The 23,537-nt window shown below is 41.4% G+C and overlaps 1 protein-coding gene across 3 annotated transcripts in view; it reads left to right on the top strand.

Annotated features, from left to right (window-relative positions):
* FRMPD4 (FERM and PDZ domain containing 4) overlaps nucleotides 1-22,898 on the top strand; it is an 881,789-nt gene extending 858,891 nt beyond the window's left edge. The window contains exons 10-17 of one of the 3 annotated variants that reach the window (XM_011950878.1): nucleotides 56-192; nucleotides 2,553-2,679; nucleotides 5,030-5,119; nucleotides 5,668-5,850; nucleotides 8,673-8,811; nucleotides 14,524-15,588; nucleotides 15,966-17,255; nucleotides 18,896-22,898. In XM_011950878.1, coding sequence (XP_011806268.1) covers nucleotides 56-192; nucleotides 2,553-2,679; nucleotides 5,030-5,119; nucleotides 5,668-5,850; nucleotides 8,673-8,811; nucleotides 14,524-15,588; nucleotides 15,966-17,255; nucleotides 18,896-18,900 — 3,036 coding nt within the window. In that variant the 3' untranslated portion in view covers nucleotides 18,901-22,898. The remainder of the gene's footprint in view (nucleotides 1-55; nucleotides 193-2,552; nucleotides 2,680-5,029; nucleotides 5,120-5,667; nucleotides 5,851-8,672; nucleotides 8,812-14,523; nucleotides 15,589-15,965; nucleotides 17,256-18,895) is intronic. The other 2 variants (XM_011950876.1, XM_011950879.1) reach the window with 2 other exon arrangements.
* Nucleotides 22,899-23,537: the final 639 nt, after the last annotated feature.

Raw genomic sequence — 23,537 nt, 5'->3', positions numbered from 1 at the left:
CACGCGCTGCGGCCCATTCTTTGACAAACTGTGCCCCCTGCTGGTCTCTTCGCAGAGTTGTAACGATGTGGTTCAGGAGCGATTTGGGCCGGAGCTGAAATATGACATAGCCCTGCGGCTGGCCGCATTACAAATGTACATTGCAACCGTTACCACCAAGCAAACGCAGAAAATCTCCCTCAAATACATCGAGTAAGTGTTGACTCTCAGCGCCATTTCGGAGACAGACATTCCGCCTCCCTTAGCCCGGGTGTATTTTTGTTATTTGTCCAAAATTGATCTTGTTTGTGGCAAAGCATTTATTCGCCAGTGGCAAAATGTATGAATATCATGCTCATTTCTGGTAGAAGAGATCCATTTCTAATCCACCTTTAGAGCATTGTGGTTAAGACGAGGGACATATTTAAAAGGAAGCATAAATTTTTGAATTCCTAAAGGGCCTTAATTCCAAGCCAAGCTTTGGTCTCAGCACTTTTCACACATAAACGTGTTTAATTCTCACAACATCCCTATGAGATTAGTAGGATTTTAGCTTCATTTTACAAATGAGCAAACTGGGGCACAGAATAACTTGCCCAAGTCAAATGGCTATTAACGGGGGACAGGGGGGATACAGGATTCAAACCCAGGCTGTGGGACTCCCCATTGTGCTATAGATTGTGTGATGGGTTCAGGCACCTGTGTTTGCAAACACATGTAATGCTAAAGCTTTGGACCTCACCCCACACCCTGCTTGCAATCTCACCTCCAAAAGATATATGAACTAATTAAAATCCCACTTTCCAAAGAAGCTTCTCATGGGCTGCCTAGAAAGCCTTTCGAAATTCCACAATTCCAGGTTGACCCACCAGGGGGCAAAATGGCTTTTCTCAATAAATTCATGAGCCTGTGTTGGGAAGGATTAAATCTCTAACTTGCTGACTTTAACACCACTGTTCTGACAACTCTCAGTCACCTGTTGACATGTAGGGAAAAATCCTCATGTGCAATTTGAGAACCTCAGGCCTTCAGTTCACTCCTTCCAAATGCTTTCTCTCTCTCCCCCACACATAAGCGTGACTGTATCCTGAGAAAGACTCGGCTCACAAAGAGATCTTGTGCTCAGCTGGACACATTCACACCCTCTTCCACTCTCCTTTCTAAAGTTCTTGGGGACAGGTGAAACTGGCTGCCATTTGAAAAGGTGGCCTGCACAACCTGAGACGATTTTCAGACAATTAAAATGCATTTATTTTCCTACTTTCTGTACCCACACTTTACCAGGTTGAACATTGTGCAGTCAAAAACGTCTCAGAGATACCCGGCTTGAGTAAAAATCCTGAAAAGTCTATAATAATGTTCTCATTCATAAATTCCTTTGACCAACAAATATTCATTGAGCATTTATATAGCACTCACATTAGGACAGTAGAAAATGCTAATATGTATGAATTCTATTCCTGGCCATTGAAGAACTTGTGCTCTGATTGTAAAAGCAAGATATAAAGACAAAAAAAGTAATTATTTAAAATAATGATACAAGTAGGATTACAAGATAGCCCATAAGTACTGCCAAATGATGGCTAAAGACAATAAGTGCAAGTTGAGAAGGAAGAAAACATAATCATGAAATATACCATTCTTAACTAGTGAAGAATATGAATGGTCAAGTGGTGGAAGTAGGTTGTCTTCCTACCCTTCTTTGGAGAGGACCTGAAACAGAGGTAACTGGAATCCTCTTGAAGGTCTTCACATAATTTAGAAGACACTGGTTAGACACATAACCTAGGGTAGGATTTCTATTCCAGGATAGATTTCCTAGAATTCAAAATATGGGACCTTCTAAGAAGGGAGTTGTAGTCGTTTCTGGGAAAATTGGCTCTTTGTAAAAATGTATTAACTCGGTCCCATTTGTTGTCATTTTGTTGTACATCCATACCCATGAATGATGCCAGCATCTCCACATCAATACCGGGCACACTTAAGAGTCATGAATCACACCCAATTCCACACCACCAGCAAGAAATGTTGATGGAAGGAGTTAGACATGAACTGGCTAGGACAAAAGAACTGTGTGTGCCTAGAGAAATAGCCATGGAGGAGGGGAGAGACAGGGAAGAATGGTTTGGGGACATGAAGGACTTGCATCCATTCTTCTAAGAGAAGAGAGAAAGAATGTGAGCAGACAGGGAGACTGGAGAATAGAAATCAACAAAGGGATGGAGAGAAATTGGTGTTGGAAATACAAACTCGGATACGTGAGTAACTTTGAAGAGATTCAGAAGTTGGTTGGACAAAATGTCTCTTCACTTTACATTGGCTCCAAATGCCTCCTTAGCATTGTCTCTATCGAGTGAGGAATAGATTTCTTTTTAAATGCAAACATATGTATTAATGATCAAGTAGTGTGTGTCCTGAGTGTAAACTAAAAGTTACTTCCTTAATTGGAGACTTGTCTCCATTCTCCGCCTTACCAAGGGTTCATTTGTTCCAACAAACATCAGAGCACCATTTTGTCTTAGATAACTCATCATCACAAGAACGTGAAATTAAAGATATGCTCTTTATTGCAGAAAAGAATGGGGATTAGAGACTTTTCTTCCCTCTGCTGTGCTGCAAAGCATGAAAGAGAAGAACATAAAGAAAGCACTTTCACACCTTGTCAAAGCAAATCAAAACTTGGTACCACCGGGTAAAAAGGTATCACATTTGCATCTTAATAGAAAATTATAAAGAGAGAGGCTTGAATGCATTTTTTTAAATGTTTAAAATTAGCTCATGAATAAAATACTTAGTACCATATTTTCAGAAGCAGTAACACTGTGTAACTTTTTTCTAACTATTAACATATTTCTAACACTAATGAAAAATAAGTATTCATATAGAAACCTATTTATTTCTCACAAGTTATGGACTCCGTACTGTAGGGGGGAGGTATGTGTTCATGTGCCCATCCAGGAAAAGTTTGCATAGCCTCTGAGAATTTGTGAATAGAAGATAGAATTGTGAAATAATTCTATGTTTCAATCATGCAATTGCTTACTGCTCAGACCAGCTTAAATGCACAACAGCCAGCAAGAGGCCCTGCAGGCCAGAGATCACATTCATTAAACCAGGGATCCTCAACTGTGGCATAATTGACATTTGGGAACAGATCATTCTTTGTTAGGGAGTTACAGGGAACATCCTGTGTATTGTGGGATGTTTAGCAGCATCCCTGGTCTCTACCCACAAGATGCTGGTAGCACCCTCCCGTGATCGTGACAAATAAAAATGTCTCCAGACATTGCCAGATATGCTCCAGGGAACAAAATCACCCCTATTGACAAATACTGGATTCAAACCTACCTTTAGAGGGAAGATAAAATTATTGCTGTCATTCACCATCATTAGCGTTAAAATCTTTTTATGCTTTTGTTTTGTTTTCATTAAGTAAAAGAAACACAAAGGAAATTTTAAAATATACTGTTGGTCAGAAAAGAGAGGTATAGTTTATAGGTAATAAAAAGCAAAAGATTCCAGGAACCAGAAAGAGAAGGAGCCTTAAAATACTGGATCTGTAAAATTGGAAGCAGTCTTCTAACCGAAGAACACTTTCCAATTGATATTAGCTGGAGAAATTTGTGTGACTCTAATACAAATCACTGTTTACGTGGAGAATTATTTTGTCTTAGTATCTGATTTTTTTAAGTCATTTTTACTGAGTAAGGCACATTTATTTCTATCCCCTCCACACCCCATGACGGTTTTTTGTTTTTTTGGTTTTTTTTAAGTATAATCAGGTTCAACACACTATCAGCCACCTTTAACTCACTTCCCAATTTCATGGGAAGGATGTCTTTGATCACAGTTGAGCATTCAGCTTACAGAGATGTAGCAAGACGATGCGGGTCAAGTTCTTAACTTCAGTTCTGATTTGCTGGAAGCTAATTTCTATAATTGACTTGTGATTTTTCTTCCAAGCCTGGCCCACTCATAATAATTTGGATAACTGCTATAAGATCAATCAACCTATCCATTTATCCATCACTGTCCTTTAAAGGTTGTTTTTCTAGCCAAGAGTGAATAGTTTGCTTTCAAAACAATTTGCAAATGCTTTGCATTTTTTAAAGAAGTAGGATGGATGAATGGTGCTAAGTAACAATTATATAAAGAGCAGTACCTTTAGGTATAGTTAACAAATAAGCTGGCAAGTCATCTGCAATTGAAAATAGAATTTTATGGTCATTGCCACTTAATGGTGATCTACACCTTGTTGGAAAATTTCAACCTTAATAAAAATCCCTGGCACATTCAGTATGAAACATTGACCTTTTTTTTTCTTTAAATCAAATACTTTTTTAGTGATATGGGAACCTACATTTTTAAGTCTTTGTAAAGATAACTTTCATCTGGATAAAATTTCATTTATAAATCATTCGTGAAACTCAACAGATTTTCCAAGTTGAATTAATAAAACAGAGCCTTATATAGCAAGTTCAAACATGTCCACAATGATGGGATTTCAGAAAGTTCATTTCCCCCGAAAACTTGCAAGGACTGGAAGAAACTTGAGAGGGGAAGTGTAAAGGGCCTGTTTAGAAAGCTTTGCCTAGATTGCAGGTGCATATTCAAAATGATTCCCACAAAGTCTACATTCAGGTGAGTCTCTTGTGCAATGGGAATATATGTAGACACCTCACCTTTGTCCCTAATGGCAAGTAGAAGGCTCCTCTCACTTCTTGAAATCTCCCAGTGAGCAGATGTTCAATGGAACATTTTAGGTCTTGTTCTCACTTGTTGAGTGCCCGGCCCAGCATATCTATACCCATGAGTGCCCCATACATTGACCCTCTAATGATTAAGATGTGAATCTTGATTTTATGTTTCAGTCCTTCATCAGGAAACCAAATATGTAGCAATTTTATTCCTAATGAAGAGTCTTTGACACATCTCAACTTTTCAGCAGTAAAATCATCCTTCTATCTTAGCCTTGTTTTCTGCTGGTCTCCAACTGAAATGGAGTCATACCCAATAGAGTTAACACCTGAGGTTTCTTTTCTCTCCTCAGCTCTCTGCACTACAAGCCAAGGTCCATTATCTCAAGTTCCTCAGTGACCTGCGATTGTATGGGGGCCGTGTGTTCAAGGCAACATTAGTGGTAATTTCTTTTTTTTTTTTTGCTTTCTCTTGGAAGCCACAGCAGCTCATTCCACCTCTGATGACAAAAGCAAATCAGCTGTGAATCTTCTCCAGCCTTCATTTCTAACCAACTTCACAATAGTCTGAAAATATCAGAAGAACTGTTAAACTAGATAACACCACTGCAGAATGCCCCAGAAAAAGAAATGTGAAGAACCAAGAGAATCAAAGGATTCTAACAATGGCCTTCTTTTAAATCATTGAGCCAGAAGTTGCTTTCACAGTAAAAAAAGGAAGACCAAAAAGAAAAAACAAACCTCATTTCTAAAAGCATCTTATGATTATGAACATACTGTGCTTTTAACACTTACTTTCTAATTACTCGTAATTTATCAGAGCCTCAAATCAGTCATGTATCTGGTTCTTCTAATTGGATGATTTAGTACAGTATGACCCAGAAACACTTTCTAAAGAAAATGTAATCTTATAAAAATAGGATCGTTGGTTCAAGTTGGCATGGCATTTCAGAGGTTCAGTATTTTTATGTTGTCAACTTCTCTTTCTCAGCAGGCAGAAAAGCGCTCAGAAGTGACTCTCCTGGTTGGGCCCCGGTATGGCATAAGCCATGTCATTAACACCAAAACCAACCTAGTGGCTCTTTTAGCCGACTTTAGCCACGTCAACAGGATTGAAATGTTTTCCGAGGAGGAGAGCTTGGTGCGGGTGGAACTCCACGTGCTAGATGTGAAGGCAAGTGTTTCAGATGTTGATACACATGACCTTGCTGTAAACAGCTAATTTCTGATAACACTGCAGATGTTTACAAGGCAGGCAAAAGTCAATGTGTGCAGAGCATCATAGATGCAATGTGGTGCAGAAAATAATCCACCTGACTCAGACCTGAGGGCTCCAGTCCTCACTAAATTGCTGTGTGATTGGGAACAGGTCGCTATACTTCTCTGGGCTCAATTTTTTTATTCCTACATGAGAAAGCAAGCTACATAATTTCTAGGTCCCTTCTGACTTTAGAAAATGTGATTTCCAGTTATAGAGTAGGGGAAACTTTTCTGAACTAACTTTCTAGAATATATGACTCAAATCAAGAGGGAGATTTTCCCCAACTTTCTTTAGAATTCTCACTCTCTTTGCTTAGGTTGGGTCCATATGTGTGTATTCTTTTGGAAAAGCTTGATATTTTAGTTCATCTGTCTTCTCATATGGTAACAATTGGGCCTGACTGAACATCTGGCTCCTATGAATGTCGTGGCCATTCCATTTAAAACAAAAATCTGGCCAGGCGCAGTGGTTCATGCTTGTAATCTCAGCACTTTGGGAGGCCAAAGTGGGTGGATCACAAGGTCAAGAGTTCGAGACCAGGCTGACCAACATGGTGAAACCCCATCTCTACTAAAAATACAAAATTAGCCAGGCGTGGTGGCACGCACCTGTAATCCCAGCTACTCAGGAGGCTGAGGCAGGAGAATCACTTGAACCCAGAGATAGAGGTTCCAGTGAGCCGAGATTGTGCCACTGCACTCCAACCTGGGTAACAGAGCGAAACTCCATCTCAAAAAAAAAAAAAAAAAATCTGAGATGGTCCACAAAGGGCAAAACTCTACTCCCAAAAGAGAATAGGAAATAGTCCAGGTTCCTGGTCTCCACCTTCTTTTTCCAGTAGAGATGAGTTATTGGATTTTGGCAATGGCAATATTTCTACTGTTTCTATGAAGAAAAGGCACTGGAACAAAGGGAGATAGTGACTCCACAAAGGAGACAACACCAGCCTGGAAGGTGCTCTGAGAATAGCCATGGAGGACCCAGCCCTACCTGCATCCCCACTAGGGTGCTGGTGTGGGAGGAGTGGATTGACAGCCATTGAGAATGTGGCAAAGTGTTTCTACAAAGCACATCAGAATACACCAGAGAGCTCTGCAGTGGGAACAGATGATCACGAAAGACAGAATGTAGAACTCAGACATGCTGGCTGTGGCCTGTGGGATTTCATGGGCTGCATCCAGAGGGTTCCAGATGACTTCATGGCTAGCTGAAAGAGGGAGGATAGACTTGGAATGCCCATCCTACTCCATGAGCAAAGAGGCTGAGAGAAATAGCCCCATCACGGAGAAAGGTGGATGAAAGGTTGAACTGGATGCAATTATTACAGATTCGATGACAGAGATAATCTGTCCTAAACAGAAATGAGTGCTGTGTCTGGCCAATGGTGTCCTGCCTATATAAAATAATGATGCAGTGGCTTGGAGGCCGAGGGGAGACCTCAACTGAAGTGGAAGGAAAGGCAGTTCAACAAGTAGTACAGGGGCTTTGGCAGGGAAGTTAAATTCTACCAGCTGGGGGCACTAAATCCTCCCAGTGTCCTATACCTAGGAGTGAAAGCAAGAGACCTGCTGTCTTGAGGTCTTTGTGCCTCTCTTCGTATCTGCTTTTTCTTGCTTCCTTATTTCTTTCTCTCTCACCTTTTCTCTTTCAATAAGAACACACCCTTCCTAACTCAATGAGAAAAATTGCTTCATCCAACACTTTTTTTCCCCTATAAGCCCCAAATCCATGTCCAATTGTATAATAACCTCATTGTTTCAAAAGAGTTTTAGTAAGGCCTTTTCTCAACTCCCATCTGTTTTACGCTCCTGTAAATCTACTATTTCTTCTAGAAGCAACTTTTTACTGGATCTCTGGCACTTTTCATTCAGTCTTAGCAGTAATTTCCACTTAAATTTTACCTCTCTTTAACACTAATTTACACTGTGAACCCAAAACTTAATCTTCCTGTAATTTTCAGATTGTGAGTTCACTGCTGGTAACTGAGGTAATGGGTAGCTTAACTAGTTAATGTAATTTACCAGTTTAACATGTTTAATTGTTTTTAAATGTTAAAAATGTTAACTATTTGGGAAGGAAACAATCTCATTTTTCTTTCATTTCAATATGACTTGGGGGCCAGGTGCGGTGGCTCACACCAGCAATCCCAGCAGTTTGGGAGGTTGAGGTGGGCGGATCATTTAAGATCAGGAGTTGGAGACCAGCCTGGCCAACATGGTGAAGCCCCATCTCTACTAAAAATACAAAAATTAACCTGGCGCGGTGGCGTATGCCTGTGATCCCAGCTATTCAGGAGGCTGAGGCATTAAGAATCGCTTAAACCCAGGCAGTGGAGGTTGCAGTGAGCCGAGTTTGCGCCACTGCACTCCAGCCTCAGCGACAGAGTGAGACCCTGTCTCAAATATAGATGATAGATAGATAGATAGATAGATAGATAGATAGATAGATAGATAGATAGATAGATAGACAGACAGACAGGCAGACAGATAGATAGATACATAGACATATATATGACTTGGAAGAGATTCAAAATGTCCAGGCTTTTAAGAGAGTGTGTCCTGAATGTTTTTCAGTAAGGCGCTTTGTGTTATCCTTGGCTTTTTCTCCTGCCTTGGGTTTCTCCCATGAAATGTTTGTTCAATAACTCCTTTTTCCATAAGCATAAATGCAGCCATTGACACTCCAGGGATGTTATTAAGAATGGATGGCTTTAACCAATGTGTTCTTTTGTGTAGCCCATCACGCTTCTGATGGAATCCTCAGATGCCATGAACCTGGCCTGCTTAACGGCTGGATACTACCGACTGCTTGTTGATTCCAGGAGGTCGATATTTAACATGGCCAACAAGAAAAACACAGCGACCCAGGAAACAGGTATTCTCTTCCTGAACTCATGAAGCACTGACCTCCCTGCAAACACCCCACCTAACAACAGTAAAAAGGATGTTTTCTGAAAAGTTAAGACCGGGCGTGGTGGCTCACGCCTGTAATCCCAGCACTTTGGGAGGCCAAGGCAGATCACGAGGTCAGGCTTTCAAGACCAGCCTGACCAACATGGTGAAACATCGTCTCTACTAAAAATACAAAAATTAGCTGGCATAGTGGCATGTGCCTGTAATTCCAGCTACTCGGGAGGCTGAGGCAGGAGAATCGGTTGAACCCGGGAGGCGGAGGTTGCAGTGAGCTGAGATTGCACCACTGCACTCCACTTCTGGGCAACAGAGCCAGACTCCGTCTCAAAATAAACAAATAAATAAAAATTAAAATTAAAGTTAAAATTGTACCCACAAAAAAAATCTAATGTCCAAATTCAATGCAAAAAGCCTTCAGATACCTCTGATGTGGGCTAATTGTTAAAAAGAAAAATGCTGATTTCTCACCACATTTGACACATCACTCAGAAGTGTCAGGGTGCTTGCTCCAACCTTGATTTTATTATCATGAAAGTCTCTATGGTTGAGTTTTCATGGCCTTACTCTTACAGAGGTCAGGGCCAGAGGACTAATGATGGAATGCCCGAACATGAGTTGTGAGCCCCTGCTTTAGGGCTGGTCTCTCCTGAAGGTGTCCTAGGCCCAGGTGTCTGGGAGCCTCCTCCCTGTAGTCAGAGTTATGCCCAGGATTCTGGGAATTTTACAAACAGGAAGACGTGGTTATTGCCTAGCACTTGGACCTGGGGACACTAGAAGAAAATTTTTCCACCATGGCAGCCATCTTGGATCCATAATAGGAGCACCGAGATGGCAAAGACATCAAATAATTCAGTTCACCTACTTGACAGCAAAAAAGATCCCCACAGTGAGGACAGGGAGGGCTGCAAATGTTAAATTGATTATCCTTTGACAGTAGGTGGTTTTCATCGGTTTTAGGACATTTTTCCTTCAGTTACTTAGGCATTTTACTCCATCTACAGTGGATGCTTAGTAAATGTCACTGATGGACAGATGCCACCATTCTAGGCCTGTCACAGTCACTGACCCATTAAAAAAAAATTATAGGCCGCGCGCGGTGGCTCAAGCCTGTAATCCCAGCACTTTGGGAGGCCGAGACGAGCGGATCACGGGGTCAGGAGATCGAGACCATCCTGGCTGACACGGTGAAACCCCGTCTCTACTAAAAAAATACAAAAAACTAGCCGGACGAGGTGGCGGGTGCCTGTAGTCCCAGCTACTCCGGAGGCTGAGGCAGGAGAATGGCGTAAACCCGGGAGGCGGAGCTTGCAGTGAGCTGAGATCAAGCCACTGCACTCCAGCCCGGGCGACAGAGCGAGACTCCGTCTCAAAAAAAAAAAAAAATTACAATCAGAGGTTCCATAATTGGGGTTTCTTTTAAAAGAAAGGGGAATTCTTACAAACAAATTTTACTATTGTTTCTCTTTTTTTCTCCCTCCCCCCGGCCCCGGTCCCCGGAATTTCTCAGAGAAAATGAGGGGAGAAAAAAAGGGAAGGATGTTCTCTCACTGTTAAATTGAGCAGAAACATCAAACTTTATTCCATAAATATATTGCAATATGTGGACACATTTACACACACATACGGACTCACACACAGTTTACTATGATGGCCAGGTGAGTGGAAGCAGCTCAGTCATAGAAAAAGGGAAGTTAGAAACAGGAAGCGATGGATAAAGTATGATAGAAGGCAACGCTTGGACTTTCAAGTCAAATAAATCTGAAATTTAATCCAGTCCCATCTTGAGGTGTCTGATTTTTTTTAATTTCTCTGAGCTTGAGTTTCTTCATTTGTAAAATGGGGTTAAAAAACTAGCTTGCAAGGGTTAGAAAAATAATCTAGGTACATCATCTAAAATGATGTTCAGCATTTCTATTAATAATTTGCAGTGGGAAAAAAAAAAAAACAAAAACAGAGGCAGAAAGAACCAAGAATGACAGAGATAGAGGCCAGGTGCAGTGGTTCACGCCTGTAATCCCAGTACTTTGGGAGGCTGAGGCAGGAGGATCACTTGAGCACAGGAATTTGAGACCAGACTGGGCAACACAGGGAGACCTCGTCTCTACAAAAAATATAAAAATTAGCCAGGTGTGGTGGCATGCGCCTGTAGTCCTAGCTACATGGGAGGCTGAGGTGGGAGGATACCTTGAGCCTAGGTGGTCAACGCTGCTGTGAGCTATGACTACACCACTACACTCTGGCCTAGGTGACAGAGCAAAACCCTGTCTCAAAAATAAATAAATAAATAAATTAGAAAGTCATAGAAACACAGAAAGGAGAGAAAGACAGAACATGTGGCAAAGAAAGCTCCTGAGAGACACAAATGTTTAAACATAAATACGGAAAAAGAAAGAACAAAACGGAGGTGATAGACATGCACTGGGTTTGGCAGTAAACATTTTTATGACCACATGTTTTCATTGAGCTAGGAGATTTAGAGCAATTTAATGCTGGCCTTCGAAATTCCAAAGAAGGCTGGGCTCGGTGGCTGATACCTATAGTCTCAGCACTTGGGGAGTCGAAGGCGGATGGATCACTTGAACCCAGAAGCTTGAGACCAGCCTGAGCAACAAAGTGAGACCCTGTGTCTATGAAAAAAATTTAAAAACTAGCCAGGTGTGGTGGCATACACCTGTGGTCCTAGCTACTTGGGACATTGAGGAGGGAGGATGACGCAAGCCCGAGAGGTCAAGGCTTTAGTGAGCCAAGCACACTGTTGCACTCCAGCCTCCAGCCTGGATGACAAAGCAAGATCCTGTGTCTAAAAAACAAAAAAAATAAAAAAGAGAAAAGAAAAGAAATTCCAAAGAGCTGTTCAGCAATTTGACACAATTGTTTCCCATTGGAAAACCAGTTTTAGGCTTTTTATTTTCAAATTTTAAAGTTTATCTGGAAAATAAATCCTTTCCTCATAGACTGTAAAGATTGTAGAGGTGTATGAAGAAAACCAAACCTACTATTCTAAACATGATTACAGTAATAAGGGTCTCCACTCTGTCCAATTTACAGTGACCCACAACGTAAGTTTTAACAGAACTTAAAGAGGCAAAAACATAGTTACAAAAAGTATTCTTACTGTGGGAAAAGAATGGGACTTCAGCCTCACCATCATGTCTCCCAGTTTCAAATACCTATCCCCACTCTCAAAGATAGAGGGCAGGAGAGAGAGAGAGAGCGCGTGCACCAGCGAGTGCTGAAAGTACTCTCTTCTCTTCAGAAACTCCCAAAAGATCTGACAGCCAAGAAATACAGAGCGGAAGTTCCATCAGGCCAGTTCTTCCATAGTCCATTCTCTCCTTCCACTGTAGGAGACTGGGCCACAGAATAGATTCCAGCTCCCAACCCACATTCTTCCATGTCTCCAAAATTATTCCAGGAAGCCAAATCAGTAGACCCTTCTGGAAGGAAGCTAGATTGAGCACATATTTTATTCTCACCTGAAATTGATCCCAGATCTTAGTCAAGATCTCTAATAAGAAACAGCCCCCATTTCTTCTTCTCTATCTTGAAAATTAGGCTTCAAGCACTTTCAAAATCCCTGGCCCCAGATATGTATGCATCTCTGGGCTTTAGGAGGGTCTCAGTAAGTATTCATCAACTTGCTTTGAGCCTGCTGACCTATTCAGTTTTCTTGTTCATCTAAACCAGAGTTGGCGAAACTATGGTCAATGGGCCAAGTCATGTTCTTGCAAATAAAGTTTTATTGGAACTCAACCACACACATTGTTTTACTTTCCTAAGGCTGCTGGAACAAATTCTTACAAACTTGGGAGCTTTAAACGACATAAATTTATTCTCCCACAGTTTTGGAGGCCACAAGTTCAAAACCAGGATGTTGACAGGGCCATGCTCTCTTCAAAGGCTTTAAGGGAAGATTTCTCGTTACCTCCTCCTGCTTCTGGTGGCCGCCAGCATTCCTTGTGGCTGCTCAACTACAGTCTCTGCCGCTATCTTTACGTGGCCTTCCCCTCTTCTCTGTGTGTCCCAAATCTCTCTCTGCCATTGAATTTAGGGCCCATGCAGATAATTAAGGATAATCTCATCTCAAGATCCTTAACGTTGCAGGACACTTTTTTCCAAATAAGGTCACATTCACAGAGTGGACATATCTTTTGGGGGCCACCATTCAACTCATATACCCATTTGTTTATGTAGCATCTATGGCTACTTTCATATTAAAACAGCTAAGTTGAGTAGTTGCTCAATTGAATGGTTGGCCCACAAAACCAAAATATTTACTATCTGGGCCTCCCTTTACAGAAAATATTTGCCAAGCCCTAAACCTGCATTACAATGCAACTTTGCTGAACTACTCTTGCTCCTGCAACAATCCACACTCACACACACACACTTCCCCCAACATGCACACCCAGTCATAATCTAAATTGTTGTTGTTAATAAAATAATGCTGAACCCCACGAGGTTTATTTATTGTAAGGTAAGAGGCAAATATGGCTAGTGTACAAAATTATATCTCTTATTGTTCATGAAAATACATGAATTTATTAAAAATGACCATGAACACTGTTCAGCATTAAGTCCATTGCTTGATTTGCCGGGAGCAAAAACCTCTTCGGTAAAACTGCACTTTTTTCCCATATGTCTTGCACATCTGATGTCAGTTATCCAAACTTGTAAACTGGGGACAATTTGAGGGAACGGATGGGAGAATAGTATGGCCCTAAAATTTTCTCAAAATGTTGCCTCTGGAATCTATAAGGCAATATCAACAGAATGACCCAGTTCTCTGTCTTGTTAAATATCAGAACAAATCTCCACATCAAAATTCCAGATTGAAAGATGCTTGAAGAGCAAACAAAATAATAGTATTTAAATTGGGGTTTTGTAATTTTAATCCATGAGGAACATGAAACAAATTTTCAGGAGTTCCCGTTATACAAACAAAAATTGAAATTAATCTAAATATTAATTATGCTTAGAAATTACAGAGAAAAGTACCTTACCTGTGACCACTCCACCTTATGCATTTTATACACACATACACACAGGCATGCATGCTGACATTTATACATGAATTTTTTAACATCTACTAGGATATCAAAAGACTGAAGATAGAAATTTTGTGCTATCATTACAATATTTATTTTAATTTCCCATGTGGTAAAACTCTGACAATCCTTGACCATCTCTGAACTCAATGAGGAAAACATTCAATATCTTCCTCCACGAAGTAGGGAATATTAGATCTCACCTTACAAAGAAAAGAACAATTAATGTTCTGGAATAAGGGCCTATTGAAATCTTACCTTTAAGGGTAAAAGGCATGTTGTATATTTACATTTGTAGATACGAATTAAGCCTTTTAATAATAGAACCAAGGGTCAGATGGAATTAAGCTATACTTCCCTACCCCTGGACGGTATTACGTTTTATCAAATAGCAATTACAATTTATGCAGTATCAATTTTGTTAAGGTTGGTTCTCCTAACCCAAGGAATTCTTACACCTGAAGCCTAAATCAACAAGTACTATATTTGGGTAGTTGAAAAACTGTATTTACACAAGTGATGCTACGAGCCATTAAGTTAAAAAACAGAGACGAGCCCCCCCACCCCCGCCCCACCCAAAACCAGACAGTGCAGTAATGTGTCTTTGCATGATTCTTTCTCTTTAGGAACTGAAAACAAGGGGAAGCATAACCTCCTTGGCCCAGATTGGAACTGTATACCCCAAATGACCACCTTTATTGGCGAAGGGGAGCAAGAAGCCCAGATAACATACATAGATTCAAAGCAGAAGACGGTGGAGATCACAGACAGCACCATATGTCCAAAAGAGCACCGGCACTTGTACATAGACAACGCCTATAGTTCAGATGGACTTAACCAGCAGCTGAGCCAGCCCGGGGAGGCCCCCTGTGAGGCAGACTACAGAAGTCTCGCTCAGCGGTCCCTATTGACCCTCTCAGGACCAGAAACTCTGAAGAAAGCACAGGAATCTCCGAGAGGAGCTAAAGTGTCCTTTATTTTTGGAGACTTCGCCTTGGATGATGGTATTAGTCCCCCAACCCTCGGCTATGAAACACTACTAGATGAGAGTCCTGAAATGCTGGAGAAGCAGAGAAATCTCTACATCGGCAGTGCCAGTGACATGAAGGGCCTGGATCTCACTCCAGAGGCAGAGGGCATCCAGTTTGTGGAAAATTCTGTTTATGCAAACATAGGCGATGTGAAGAGCTTCCAGGCTGCGGAGGGGATTGAGGAGCCCCTCTTGCATGACATCTGTTATGCAGAAAACACTGATGATGCAGAGGATGAGGACGAAGTGAGCTGCGAGGAGGACCTCGTGGTGGGGGAGATGAACCAGCCAGCCATCCTCAACCTGTCTGGGTCAAGCGATGACATCATTGACCTCACATCCCTGCCCCCTCCAGAAGGTGATGACAATGAGGATGACTTCCTGTTGCGTTCCTTGAACATGGCCATTGCCGCACCCCCACCTGGCTTTAGAGACAGTTCAGATGAAGAGGACTCTCAGAGCCAGGCAGCTTCCTTCCCCGAGGACAAGGAGAAAGGCAGCAGCCTGCAAAATGATGAGATCCCCGTGTCCCTCATTGACGCTGTGCCCACCAGCGCCGAAGGCAAGTGTGAGAAGGGACTGGATAATGCTGTTGTCTCCACGCTGGGAGCTCTAGAGACTCTATCCGTGTCAGAAGAACAGCAGACCAGTGACAATTCAGGTTCTTTCACAATTGTTACATTCATTCACTGATAACCATATCATTCCATCCTTCCAAGCCATTTGCCCTTGGAGTCCTGTTACGTGGTGTTCTCCATTTCACAAATGTCCCATTTCATAAATGTGCTGAAACTGCCATCATAGGTTTTTTTTGTGTGTATGTGATTTCCTTTGTTGTTATTTTTTTAAAAACATAAGGCACATCTCCCCCACCCCCATCCCCGTTTCTGGAAAAACTGTGCAATAAACTCAAGAGTCCTTACTGAAAAGGGAAAAACTTGGTATTTTGTTTTAGTAATAACGGGTCCCATTTTCTTACATGTCTCCAAGTGCCTCTGATGCATCCATTAATCAGTTCTTGTTTTTTACGGCATGCAGGTGTAGCCATCTTGCGGGCTTATAGTCCTGAGTCTTCGTCAGACTCGGGCAATGAAACTAACTCTTCTGAAATGACTGAGAGTTCTGAACTGGCCACAGCACAAAAACAGTCAGAAAACCTCTCCCGCATGTTCTTGGCCACTCACGAAGGCTACCACCCCCTTGCAGAAGAGCAGACTGAGTTCCCAGCCTCCAAGACCCCCACTGGGGGCTTGCCTCCAAAGTCCTCGCACACCCTGGCTGCTAGGCCAGCAACTGACCTCCCGCCCAAAGTTGTGCCTTCCAAGCAGTTACTTCACTCAGACCACATGGAGATGGAGCCCGAAACCATGGAGACTAAGTCGGTCACTGACTATTTCAGCAAACTGCACATGGGGTCGGTGGCATACTCCTGCACTAGCAAAAGGAAAAGCAAGCTGGCCGATGGTGAGGGGAAGGCACCCCCTAATGGGAACACAATAGGAAAAAAACAGCAGGGGACCAAAGCGGCAGAGATGGAGGAGGACACCAGTGGTAAATTTGGTACTGTGTCTTCACGGGACAGTCAACACCTGAGCACTTTTAACCTGGAGAGAACTGCCTTTCGCAAGGACAGCCAAAGATGGTATGTGGCCACTGAAGGCGGGATGGCTGAAAAAAGTGGATTAGAAGCAGCAACGGGGAAAACCTTTCCAAGAGCTTCTGGTCTTGGGGCAAGGGAGGCCGAAGGGAAGGAAGAAGGTGCTCCTGATGGAGAAACCAGTGATGGCTCAGGACTTGGTCAAGGGGACCACTTCTTAACTGACGTGACCTGTGCATCTTCAGCCAAAGACTTAGATAACCCAGAGGACGCTGACTCGTCCACCTGCGACCATCCTTCCAAGCTTCCTGAGGCTGATGAGAGTGTGGCCCGCCTTTGTGACTACCACTTGGCCAAGCGGATGTCATCGCTGCAAAGCGAGGGCCATTTTTCTCTGCAGAGCTCCCAAGGCTCTTCAGTGGATGCGGGCTGTGGTACGGGCAGCAGCGGCAGTGCCTGCGCCACACCCGTGGAGTCGCCGCTCTGCCCCTCCCTAGGGAAGCACTTGATTCCTGACGCTTCTGGGAAAGGCGTGAATTACATTCCTTCAGAGGAGAGAGCCCCTGGGCTTCCCAACCACGGAGCCACCTTTAAGGAACTGCACCCACAGACAGAAGGGATGTGTCCACGAATGACAGTGCCTGCTCTGCACACGGCCATTAACACCGAACCCCTGTTTGGCACATTGAGAGATGGATGCCATCGGCTCCCCAAGATTAAGGAAACCACAGGTACAGCAATGATGGATTTAGCACTTTGTATGACATGCCAGGAGCATGTAAACCATATTTACAACAAACTTACAAACGTAAAGTCTGGAAGAAAAGTAAAAGGTAGAATTTAAAAGGCCACAGAACAGTAAAGTACCAATCATTCATCCCCTAGTATTTAATAAATACTAAAGATTACAAAGGTGAAAATGGCATTTGCTCTTTATAATCTTGCTCTGTGTTTGCTTTCAGAATTTGATGGGGCAATATGTTTTTCCTAAATTCTAAATGCAGATGTTTAGCAATGCCCAGTGTGACTTTTAGTTATAGGATAGTATTGCTTAGAGTCACATAACAGTTTGATTTTCTTCCCAAGACATCTGATTTCTAATTCTGCCATTTCATTATTGAGGGACAAGGAAGAATAAGAGCAGGGTATCAGGGAGATTGGAGGGCTCTGGAGAGATTATTTGCCTTTCAGCAATCTTACTGATTCCTCCCTACTCTGTAAGACTGCCCTGTATATGTTCTGAAGTGTCTGGCATACCCCAGTGTCAGGAAGATTTTGAGGTTATGCCTGATGAGCTGCTTTATTTTCCCCAAAATAATAAAATGTAAACACGCATAGAAACAAGAACACATCCACCTTCTGTATCCCACCTTCACTACTCCACCACCCAATGGTATGCATTCCCCTCACTGATCTACTTGGCTGGTCATTATATGGCAAAAGTAGATACTCTGTCATATTTTCATGTTTCAAATTATGTCATCAATAGTGTCTTTTTCATACAGGTCAATAGAAGTTAGTGAGATCTTAGATTGGTCATTTTCTATTCCTGTTCTTTTAAGATTTTCTACTTTCTCAAAACCCACCACTGGCTTTACCTGCCTTGGAAAAGTTATCTGTGAATATTACCTAACTCATCACCCAACTGCATATTTACCTCTAAACTAACTAAGTCACACTGTTTAATCCTTCATGATTCATAAAGAATTTTCACCTGAGTTACCTCTTGCTTCTCACAAATATTCTGTGAGATGGGGATTATTTGCTTCACATGACAGCTTTTCTTAAACAAACAAAAAAAAATGTTGAGCAACTGGCCCAAGGTCTCAACTTCAGACTTTGTACCAGGCAAACCTCATGCTGTCCTCTTAAAAAGATTCGCTGATTTAATTTGCATTAATTAAATTAGGCCACTTCTTTAAAAGAAAGGAAAGAAAGAAAAAGAAAGGAAAAGAAAAGAAAGAAAGAAACTGATGTCAGGTTTAACTTAATCCCCTTGAAAGGAAACTTAATATCTTCAATATATTTGAATAATCTATACATAGTTGTTTTCTGTGTCTAAGCTTTGATGGGTAGATATTGGTAGCAAGGCAATTCATGAAATCCCTGAAAATGTTTGGGATTTCCAGACAATTTCAAATGAATCAGCAGTACCAGAAATAACAGATTCCAGTATTTTCTTGATATTCATTAAAATGGAAATTTGTTATGAGATATCAAGAGGCAGCCTTTGGAAAGCAGGGTGACCTTAGCATACGGCAGCCCTTCCAGACTACATCCTTGAGCAATGACAGACATCATGTAGAGATGTAGTAAAAATGGCCTCCCAGGAGATGCTTAATGATTCTCTCTGTTTTTCTACTACCCCTAGTGTAGCTTTGACAGAGCCTGGGAAGGAGAGACGAGGAGGCATGCCTTCAGCTTGGTCTCAACATCCTGAAGCTGATCCCATCCTGCTACCATCAAACATTCACTCGGAATCAAAGGTGCCAATTCCAAATCAAGACCCTAATGATTTCTCCCAAGCAAATCAGGCATACGGAGAGGCTGTGAGCTGGCGGCCACCGGATCTGAGAGGGGGAAGCCTCAGGACACCCCCCAGCCAGAAGGCTCTGAGACATAGCAGCAGTGTCCTCTCCGGATCTGTCGATTTGGAGACCTTCCGAGAAAGAACCAAGGGTGCAGTCAGCTTAAAGTGTCCAGGCATCACAGAAGCACAGGAGGCCAGTTCTGAAAGGCGAGCAGAACTCCCCCTGGGGAGGAAGCTCACCAAAAGTTTTTCCCAAAGCTCGATGCACTTGAGCTCTGAGGGGAGGTTTCACAAAAGGTCCCCAGTGGCTCGTAAAGACTCAAAGCTGTATAGGACATTACCCTTGCGGAAGCTGGAGGGCAGCAATTGGAGATGCCGGGGACCCTTCAGCTATTGCTTCCTGAACCGAGGGCAGGATGAAGATGGTGAGGAAGAGGAGGAGAGGGGAGAGGCCACTGTCCAGGTCGCTTGCCTCTATAGACCACAGATGACTCAAGCCACGCCAGAACCAAGCAGCCCATGTCTGGCTGTGGCGATTCAGAAGCAAGGAGGGGAGCTATCCAGAGGGTCAGTGCTGAAGGTCTGGGCAGAAGACCTGCGAGGCCCAGATGACTTGGACTTCAGCAACCTGGCTTTTGATGCCCGGATTGCAAGAATAAATGCCCTAAAGGAGAGCACATATGCAATGCCTGATGGGTTCCTTGCAGCCCAAAATGATGCCAATGAGCTGCTCTGTCTCGTCAGGGCAACAAAGGAGAAGAGAGAGGAGTCACGCCCTGAAGCATACGACCTTACACTTTCTCAGTACAAGCAACTGTTATCCATTGAGTCCAGACAGTTGGGAAGTGCCTGTAGGAAAATGGCGATGGCTGAGAAAAGCCCGGAGGAGATGCTCCTAGCTATGACTTCCAGCTTTCAAGTACTCTGTTGCCTAACAGAAGCTTGCATGCGATTAGTTAAAGTCGTGAACTCAGAAACACAGCGGCAGGAAATTGTAGGGAAGATCGATGAAGTGGTCATAAATTACATTTGTCTACTGAAAGCTGCCGAAGCAGCCACTGGAAAGAACCCTGGGGACCCTAGTGTTGGATTCTCGGCACGACACTCAACCACCATGGCCGCTCTCGTAAGCACACTGACACGTTCTCTCAAGAGGCTTTTAAACAAATAAATACGGAAGTCACGTCATAATCTACCTTTACAAAGCCATACATGAACTTTTATTTACTTTGTGTGTATGATGAACAGATGTCTCCTTTCTTCTCTCTGTATATTTTGTTATTTTATATAAAATAGGAGATAAAAGTCACATTGATGAAATGTTGAAATGTACTAATCAGATGTATTCTGTTTATATTATACATATATATACACGTAAAAGAAATATCCAAGAAAGTGATGACATTTGGCTATTTTTCATATAGTTAAAACTCCAGGTATATGATGTGAAATTTTAAATTCTACCATGTTAGAGCAAAACAATGAATCCTATCCCCTTTCTTTCCAAGTAGATACTTGGAGATCATATCATTCATATTTAGAAGTAAAACACAAAACAAAAAAAGAGAGAGAAAAGAAAAGAAATTACAATGTATATAAAACAGTACTTATGTTTTAAAATTATGATTTTTAAGCATTGGAAATAGCAAAAAGACATTTAAAATTCAAGAAGCTATTATGAATTACTAGAGACTATATCTGCAATAAATTAATTTTTTGCTCATAGTATTTGGTTACTGGATGCTTTCTTCCAAGAATCCCACATATTTAATTTGGGTTTTTGCTATTTGGGCTACAAATTGGTGGGGGTGGATTCTACTGTGTCAGCACAAATGCTCTTCACAGTGTTTCTAGCATTTAAAAAACTTCCCAGGGAGAAGAACAGAGGGGATGATGGGCAGTTTCCTAGGTAATACCTAGAGTTATAGAATATCTCATTATATAAAATGTATGGAATTAATAATGCCAAAATTAATTATTTGATGGAAAGATCTGCTTTGACTAAATGTCAAAAATCTACAAACCAAAGACATTATCTTCCCCTCACCCCAACTCAACTATGAAACTTAAAATTCCCTTTAGAATGATGGGACATTTAGTAAAGTATTTGCAAACTTACAAAAAGGAACATTTAATGATCATCAAAATTAAGTACTGATTCAGTAATGTAGACCAGACCACACACCAGCACCTGTAAGTCTCATCTCAGATTACAGCTCTCAGCATAGGGCTTCATGCATCACCGCCTCTACAGAGGCTAAGGCTGCCAATCAAATTTGGAATTACAGCGTAGTACTGGGACAAAATCTCAAATCTTCCATGTTCCAGAAAATCGGGGAGAAATGGCTACTGTAACCATGGGAACCATGAGTAAATAGTTAAGTATTTATTAAATAAATACTTAATCTGGATTGGCTGATAAAAATATGAAATCTGAAAAAAAAAAAAAAAGAAAGAAATGGAAGTGGTATATTTGACCAGTTCAAGTGAAACCAATGGAATACAAAGAACTTTCCAGGACTGTCACGTCTCTAAAAGTACCCTGCAGTCATAAAATAAAATCGATATGTATATATATATTTCCTGGGTCATTCAGTGCTCAAGTTACATGCACTCCTACTTAGACAGGTGGCTCCTTGAGAATACGACGGGAGTACACCAGGTGCAAATATTTCTACTTTTGTAGCCTACTGAGAAGGAGGCATAACACGGTCCACAATTGCAATCTCTCTCTAGTCAGCCATTCCACAGGGACTCAACAACAAAAGCCACACGTGGTTATGGATGGCAGCGAAGGAAAGGAGTTTAGGCGTGTGTTATTATAAATAATGTTTAACTAAATAATAAAACATTATTTCATTACAATTATAATTATAAATATTGATGTTTTGATATTGAGAGATATTAGTGGTGTTTACTGTGGAAAATCTTAGTAAATATCATTCTGTGTACTAAAATCCTAACCTATTAATAGGATGTGTGCCCTATGTCAGACAGTGTGCTAAGCATATTAACTATATTATCTCATTTAATCATCACAACAGTCTGCTGGTTTGGACACTATTCTCTCTGGAGGCAATATGGACGAGTTGTTACGGATATGGGGTTTCGGGTCAGAAACATCTTATTTAAATTTGGACTCTGCCATTTTCTAGCCCTTTCGTGTTGGGAAAGCTACTTTTTCTAGTCTCAATTTCCTCATAATAAAATAAAGTCAATTATAAGATTGATTTCCATAGGGTTGTCATGATTTTTGAGTAAAAATGTGTATGTAAAGTTCTTACCACAATACCTGGCAGAGAGTAAGTATTCAATTAATGTTAGCTATTATTATCATCATAATCGTTGTGTTAAATATACTGCCCAAGATAATATGTGGGGGAATGTTTGTTTGTTTTATATGCATATTGTATCCTGACTGTGTGCAGAACACATTATGTGTATTGCATATATGTAAAAGAAGGGTACAAGGAAGTGACTATCCTTGTTCAAGTCACATATCTAGTTAGAACAACTTCCCAGTCCATTCAAGTTCTTTGAGAAGCCTCAGGGAAGTAGCTCTGGGTCCTTCTAATCAACCTCCCATAACTGCGCCAGTAAGTTTCTGTTTCTTATAAATAAACTCTTTGCTATTCAGAAAACTTCAAGGGGCCCCCACATTCACAAAGCATGGGGCTCCTAACTGGGGTCCAGGTCCATAGAGTGTAGGAAGAACATATTAGAACAATACTTGTGCTTATTTTTATCTAGCTTTTTTATGTTTGTGTATGTTTTATAATGGCATAATAGTACAATGGTACATGTATATAATTTTAAATAAATAAATAAATGAATGAATAAATAAGCATATGCCTGGTGCATGCATGTAACAATATTGTCGCAGGTAGGGTTGCATTCACTGAAATCTGGAGAGCACTGAACTAGAGAATAAACCTTCCTTATACTCACGGTTCTTTACATTTAGTCCCCAGTCTACTTTGCCAAGTTTATCTCCTACCATTTTTATTAATCTTTTATCACAAATCTTTCAAACAAAAGTAGACACAATCATATGAATTCATGTGGACTCATTACGTACCGATTCATGTCTAATCTTATTTTCCGTATTTCTACCCACCTCCTCTCCCACTGTATGATTTAGAAGCAAGTCCCAGACATCATAGTGCTTAGCCCATGAATATTTCAGTAAGAATATCCTGTGAGAACTTTTAAACATAACCACAATGACATTTTTGCATTTTAAAAATTGGAAATTCCTTAATATTATCAAATAAACATTACAGAAATAAATGATGGAGAAAGTAAAAGTCCCCTATAAACCCAACCTCCAAAGATAACCATTGCCCACAGTTTAGGGCCTCTTTGTTCCATCTTTTACTGTATTACATAGTAAAGTTATTTGTATTTTATTTGTTTATGAGCTTTGCTTTTGGCTCAGAAAGTTGTTCTGACCAGAGTTGCCCTTGTACCTGAGTGTCCGTCC

The sequence above is a fragment of the Colobus angolensis genome, unplaced genomic scaffold (genome assembly GCF_000951035.1).
Source record: "Colobus angolensis palliatus isolate OR3802 unplaced genomic scaffold, Cang.pa_1.0 Scaffold310, whole genome shotgun sequence".
In the NCBI taxonomy this organism is placed as follows: Eukaryota; Metazoa; Chordata; class Mammalia; order Primates; family Cercopithecidae; genus Colobus; species Colobus angolensis.
The sequence above is the reverse complement of the archived record's forward strand: the minus strand, read 5'-3'. Positions and strand labels throughout refer to the sequence as shown.